Source organism: Mesitornis unicolor, unplaced genomic scaffold (assembly GCF_000695765.1).
Source record: "Mesitornis unicolor isolate BGI_N332 unplaced genomic scaffold, ASM69576v1 scaffold42473, whole genome shotgun sequence".
Lineage (NCBI taxonomy): Eukaryota > Metazoa > Chordata > Aves > Mesitornithiformes > Mesitornithidae > Mesitornis > Mesitornis unicolor.
Genome location: NW_010177450.1, coordinates 1 through 7,306, shown reverse-complemented (window position 1 = coordinate 7,306; position 7,306 = coordinate 1). Strand labels below are relative to the sequence as shown.

Here is a 7,306-nt window from a genome sequence, read left to right as displayed (position 1 = left end):
AAGAAAGAAAATGAGCTTTAACAAGGCAACAACGAGGCAACTAAGTTCAGTGAGCAATCAGATTGCAAGGTCAAGAATCACTTCATGGAAGAAATGAGGTTACAAGAAAAGCCAGGTTTCTCTTTTTAATTCAGCTGTAACTAGGAAGGGAAATGGGACAAACTATCCAATATAAATACTTAAAGTTTGCTACAAAAATACAGAGTTGCCAACACTGTTCTCCACTGCCAAGCCCAGAGCAGATCGGATAATCCAGATCCTCAGCTTCTTGCTGGAACATAAATGCTCCCCTTTATACTTTTGGACAGCCCAACCTAAGCTTTCCAGAAGGAAAGGAGGACTTGAAGCAAAGATAATGTTCTGGAAGTGAATTTGTTGTTCTTAAATTTTTAAAGCGAGTTACAAACCAACATTAAACATCAGTAAATTGAAGCAACATTCCACTAAAAGACATTTCATCATCACAAAGGTTCATTCTCTGAGGAACAAACTGCTGCAGAAGCATCTAGCTTGTTACCCTGAAGTTGCACAATACCATAAAAAAGACCCTCAAGCACACACATATGCAGAACCAAACATTTCCTACTGTTATTAACACAGGCATATTTTTTTATTTGTATGGTTTCTTGTTTTCATTTGTACTCTTATATTGCCACGGGATACGGGATAAGTCTCTCTCCCTAGATACAGAAGCATTAGTTGCATCTCTGCTCTCTATATCCAAGAGACACAAGCTGCTTCTATACCTCGGCAGTGGCAGGTTTCCACATATTAAGTACACTGGGTTACTCAATTCAGACGAGACTGAAGCCTTCAGTGCTTTAAGACTGCCACCTGACGTTGTGGGACTGAGTGACACACTCCTTTCGTGCAAGGCAACGCACTGCTGAAGCGTTCAGTTCCCACCGCGCGCTGAACAGGCTGCTCACCCAGAAAAGCCGTCGCTGTTCAAAGAGGTAATTAAACTAAAAGGCAACAATTGATCACTCTCCCTACACGAGTCAAAGCTGCACTTCAAATTCATTTTTCAGATCTCAGAATGACAGTGTTAGGGGTCTTGCTCATCTGTTTTTCTTTTAACCTGCCCTTCTTCCCCATTCTCTCCTTCCCAGTTCGTTCTTTCTCTGTCTGTAGGGACAGACACAGCGCACGACAGAGGCAGTCACAGCAGGATGCCTGTCAATCTGCTCTCAGCTGGCTCTCAATGACCTGTCCCCTAATGTATTTTTCATGTAGGCTGAAGAAAGGGTGCAGTGGAGAGGTTTATTTAAAGGGTAACGTAGCAGAGCCACTCTTTGACTCCTCCACTACCAAAACGAGAAGTATCACCGACTTCCACACAATCCTTAAATTTCCAGAGTGATCATTTGACAGTGTAACTCTTTAGGCCTGCTTGGCTGGAGAGGTGTTACTGTCTCCAGCAGCCACCTTCCATTCACAACAAGAGGAACAGAGCTGTCTCCTTCGTGCTGGCTGGTATACAGTACAGGTAAGATTCAGAACAGTCCTGACTACCACTGCCACGCAACACAGAGTCCTACATGCTCCCATCCTCAGCTCTTATTTCCAACCCCATATGGCCCCCTTCCGTGTGCTCACATAACCATTAGGGCAGGACCAAGGCACCAATCTGGATGCAAGTGCTGGGAAAGCCTGCGTGTACATCCCAAAGGCAAGTTTTCAATGCATTTTTACCTTCTCACATTCTAAGCTGATTTTCTGTTAAAAACAGACACATCAGTCTGATTTTCCAGGTGAATCCCAGAAGTAATTACAACACACAGCACTTGTGCTATCAATCTAGTGATAACTCCACTTCAGATGAAAGAAACCATCTAATGTATTAAACACGACCTCAACATTCCTGTATCACTCAGCGCTCCAGGGATGAACACAGGGTCTCTCGCTACACTCCACACTAAAGGGCAGCAAAAAAGCCAACCAAGTGTTTAAGAATTATGCTTCAACTGACTTAACGTGCTCTTCTTCTACCACGGTTAATGTCCGGCTTGAATCCTTAGCCAGAAAACTGTTAAAGGCACAAAACTTCTTGGCTGTCTTCTTTACTATAGAATGGTTATAATCAACTTCACGGATCGCTCCTCCAACCCAAAATACGAATGCTACTTCTAATTTCGGTCTGCCAACTAAAAGGAAAAAAAGTCTTCCAATAGGTTATCATGTGAAAAATACAGCCAGCCAGCCTCAAATATCCATGATTCATGCTTTTCTTTCTGAAATATCAAAGCCAGCAATGTAATTCTGCTGGGTGCTAGGCAGATCTACTTCAGTATACTGACTACAGAAATAAAGTCTCCAGGATGCTAAGAATGCGAGAACATCCACCATATGTAACTAATGTTTACATACCAGCACCAAAGCTGAACTTGCTGGTGTAAGTTAGTCACTTATAAATTGGTTTCTGTCAAGTATTCAACAGCACAGCATTTACACCATCTTATGATCACATCCTTGATATCGTGTACTTTTATAAACATTTCCACTTATCTGCTCAAGTGTTAACTCATGTGACTGATCACTAAACAATGAATCCTTAATTCCTCACTTTGCATGAGGAGCACGCGCACAGGTTCCAAATTAATTCTCATATGAATGCACTGCATTTAAGCCTAAAGCAGCTCTCGAAAAAATAAATTACCAGCACATGAAAGAAAATGCAGGTAACTCTGTGACACCAACATCCCAGTCTGTAACCGAAACCTTTTTTCTCCATGCCACAACAGACCCCAGTTTCATTCCTGTTTAACTTCTTGCCATCACACCAATTCACACAAGACAAGCTCAGCACCCAGCAGATGCTGAACCACAACTGCTGACTGATAGTCAGCTCATAGCAGTAGACAATACACAAACACAGCACAGGCACCTCACCTCTAACTTTTGAGGACAGACAGGGATGGTTCCACCCATGACGCTATAAAGGCGGTTTTGAGGACTGCACAACTTGGCAGATGCAGTACCACTGCTACTGTTCTTCCACTGACACAAAATGACTGTGGTCAAATAACGGCAACAGATGAAGAAAAACCACTCGAACAGATCACCATCCTTGAAGGCACCTGGTTAGTGAATCCTCAAGTCTACCAAGGGTTACTTGTAAGGCCTAGTATCTACCTACAGCTACAGTGTTGTTCCCAAATCACAGCTTTGCTGTAAAAGAACACAGATGTGAAACTAAATAACCTAGACAGAGTTCTTGGGCTGGCTGGCTGAGCCACTGAATTTGGATTCATGCAACAAATTGAGGCATTTACAATGACTTCAGGACAAAAGCCTATTTCTCCTGTTCTTACAGGGCACCGAGTACCTTGCCTAAAGTCTGCCTTTCCCTAGTTACAACAAGGCCGGTTTTCTGTCACAGCTCTGGGCTCTTGGATCCTGTAACAGACCATTCTAGTGCAGAATCACCAAGTGTTTGGATTGATCTGTAATAATTACTCTTCCATAACTACATTTCAACACCTTTAATCTGAACAGAAAGCTTTAATAATGCAAGAGACTCAAATCACATGCAGGAAGACAGATGCTTTAAACCCACAGTCGTCCATTTTCATCACAAATTATTTTTAAAGAGGACATTTTAAATAAAAAAACTTATTGTTTTAACTCGATAGCCTCTCCTCAAACCGTGCAGGAACAGAACACCATTACCAGACACAGCAGCTGGCTGCCCCTGGAAGGCCTGTGTGGATCAGCAAGTCAAGACACTGAAAAATCACCTGGGCACAAGAGCATGAAGGGAACACCACCACCACCAAAAACATACATATACTCTTCACAGTAATACTGCTCTACTAAAAATTGTGTTCTCTCCATTAAAACTTTCCTAGCTCAAACTCTCCTAACATTACTAGGTTTGGAAGTACTTAACCTCTGTTCACATCAAATCCACCTCAGGACTGGCCACAGGAAGCCTGTAGCCAAAGCACAAAAGCCTTTTTATTTACCTTTTGCTTTGTTCCACTGCTTCATCCAAATGCTGGAAGATATCCTGGAATAAAATGCAGCTGGAGCGACTATTTATGTCAAAGCCATATCCTCTCTTCCAGTATTGCTTCAGGTCATTCAGGTATTCCAGTACCTACAGTTACAGAGTTCACAAGTTTTTATTATTTCCCTAAGGGAAAATAAACCCCCCACAAACTAGAGCAATGGTACTACCACACACTGAAGGAAATCAACAATTCTTTGATCCACAAAAAAACCCCAAACATCAAGGCTGCAGTTAAAACCGCTTCAGCATAAAACCAGACAACACATCAGACTAAAACGCCACCAAATTCAGCATCTTGTCTCTGATCACACTCATGACTTATTTTTTTTTCTTTAAATTTGCAGCCCAAGGCTTTGAGCCCTAAGGTGGTTTTCTACAAACATAACCAACTTCAGTGGATTCTCTCCCACAATAACCCAGTCTCTCCTTTGAACATCCCAAGTTTTAGCCTTAACAGTATCCTGCAGGTTGGCTATATGCTGTGTTAGGAAAAAAACCAAAACAAAACAGTCTTTCAGCTGCTATTTTCATTTGGTAACCACAGGGTACTGCACATGACAAGACAGTCAGCATTTCTGATTTTGCCTTACGAAGATTGAAGATTCTTAGCTTAGCGAAGCATTTTTCAGACAGAAGCAATCCAGACCTTTAACTGAGTTTGTCTATCTGTACATTCTGGAGACACGCACACATCTCAAAGAGATAGAGCTGTTCCTTGGATTTATGTACGGGCACACGATGCTCTCCTTGTTCTGTTCCTTTGCTAGGAATTCCTAGCATTAAAGTTGTCTGGGGTTTTGGTTTCGGTTTCTTTTAAAATTTAATTTTCATTCATTAATTGTACTGTATCTGAGCTGACATTTTCATGGATATAGAACATCAAAATTTCACTTCTCAGTGGCAGAGCGGATCTGAGACAGCTGCCTCGTATATTAGGTTGCAGCTTCTTATCCAGAGCGCATCGTTTCATAGTGACCACCACCTGCCACTGTATTGCTGTGTAAATCCACCCTCACAGGGCTCCTCTGCAAAGCCTCTCAAACACCTCCTATGCTTATTATCCCAAGTAACTCTATATAATCAGGAAGCTTTTCCACCTAACTGTGAAGTTATTTATATTGAACAGCATAGGTTTCATCAGAAGTCCATGATGACCTTCCTCCTCTTTGAGAGGAAAGCATTCACTCCTGACTCTACCAACTACCCTTTAGCCAACCACCTATCCATGCGGAGGCTTCCCCTCCTTCCCAGGTGTGCCAAGTTTCCTGAAGAGCCTCAAGAGGACCTTACTAAACATGTTTGGAGTGCCAAATAAATATCACTCTTAATCCCTGCCTCTCTTGATCCCTTCAAAGTGTACATCAGGTACTTTTTGAAAGAAAAGGAACCAACATAAGTCTCATTTATCCAGGTTCTACTAGTTTTACTAACAGGTTGAGAGATGTGACAGTCCCCCAGAAATCATACAAAGAGTTTCAGAGGACCTAGAAGCCCTCATTTGATGTCCTCTGAAATCAAGGCATTTTATCATACAGTTATCATATGCAAAACAAAGCTCTCCAGAGTATTTCTGATGTTACAGAAAAAACGTATGGAAGAATTAAGCATAATAGGAAAATATCGTTTTAATGAGGACAAATCCAGATTGCACCAGTATTTAAGTCTGAATGAAGGAGGGTATTTCAGTCTTGCTGCCTGATTAACCCAGAGCTCTTTGGAGACCAAATAAGCACTTCATTAGACTGAAGAATAAAGGGCACACAACTTACAGCTCCTGACTGTGCAGTTAGTTATATCTGAAGGCTAAGGCATCATTTGAGGGCTTCTCAAATATCTCTCCCATTTAGCACCTACCTTGGCATCTTCCTCACCGAAGAGGGAACACCATGGGGAAGTCACATTTTTTATAGCCAATTCATACGAGCAGGTGAGAAAAGCCACTTGAACAAGATCTGTAACAAATCCAACAAAGAAGCAAGAGATAAACCACAGCTACACAAGTGACAACTTTCTTTCAACCTGCCTCTAAAATGAAACGTAACTAAGATTTAGGAATGCAAGCAATGGAAGCCAATAATCGCCAGTCCAAAGGCCAAGCACCAAAAATAAGCAGTTGTCAACAGAGTTACTGTACAGAACCCAAACTTCAGGCTGCAAACTTTTCACATTACGTTGTTACAAGGCGGAAACACGAGCACCAAATGCTGCGCGCGTCTGCTGATGCACACACCACAGGTATTGACCAAGAAAGACAGAAGAGGCAGTACAAGTACACAGAGCAGTCTCTGACTACCACTACTCATCCTCCGTGTTACTGGCTGAGTTTGAACTGCAGGATACTGCAACTTTGGGACTGCAGCTTTAGGGGCATGTCAGAAACGACAGCAATGCCTCTTTGGGGTGGGCTCCCCCACAAGTTGACCACACAGGGAAGCCTGGTACTTCTCTTCTGGACAAGTGAAGTTACAACATAGACACACCTGCCCACCTTTTCCTGCGGTTACTTGGGCATTTAAGTTGTAACAGGTTTTACAAAAGCTACATCTGCTCAACAAAGCAGAATTAAAAGAACACCACACTTGCATCCCTCCAAACAAAGGTTAAAGGTGATTTTATTTGCAGGAAAGGTATTTTCAAACATCTTCTGACCACTGACTAAGAAGCATTCATTATTGCAACACCAATACATATTTGCAGCCTTACGCATTTAATTAGAGACTCCATCTCAGGTTTACAGCACATCCTAAATTACCTACTCTGCATAAATACACGGCGCCTCAGAAGTGGTTCTCAGCCAGACTTGGAGCCGAATCCACCCATAACAGGTTTTCATTACCTGCGCTCAACTCCTCCACTGGCAGACACAAGGCACTCGCCACCTTCTCCAAGACCTTCCTCATCTCCGGCCCCTCTTTGAAGGCGTCCACCTGGCACATCGCGGCGTCATTCTCTTCCACCAAGGCAACAAATTTGGCACAGTGGTCGAAAAACCGCATCAAGGCATCGTTAACTTCGACCTCCACCTCTGAAAGCAAACGCAGGCCTCAGAGATACAGTCAGGGAAGCACGGCCGCCCCCAAGGGGCCCGACCCCCCGGACACCCCCCCGGGGACAGTCCCCCAGCCACGACAGTGTCCCTATGGAGGGGGACATGGGGTGCAGGACCCTGTGAGACGTAGGAGACACGGGACTGGCCTCACGACTTCCCTCTGTTCCGGGATCCCTCAATGAGGGCGCCCTCAGGGAGCCCCAGGGGTCCCTCAGAGAAGCGGGGCCGGAGGGGGGTGGTCC

At 43.5% G+C, this 7,306-nt stretch overlaps 1 protein-coding gene across 1 annotated transcript; it reads right to left on the bottom strand.

The window, feature by feature from the left end:
* Positions 1-3,968: 3,968 nt before the first annotated feature.
* LOC104538770 (multiple inositol polyphosphate phosphatase 1-like) lies at positions 3,969-7,040 on the bottom strand (the record flags this gene model as incomplete). Its single annotated transcript, XM_010182096.1, has 3 exons — positions 3,969-4,102; positions 5,870-5,967; positions 6,852-7,040. Coding segments are annotated over 3 exons (421 nt in total), but the record flags the coding sequence as incomplete, so codon positions are not given.
* Positions 7,041-7,306: the final 266 nt, after the last annotated feature.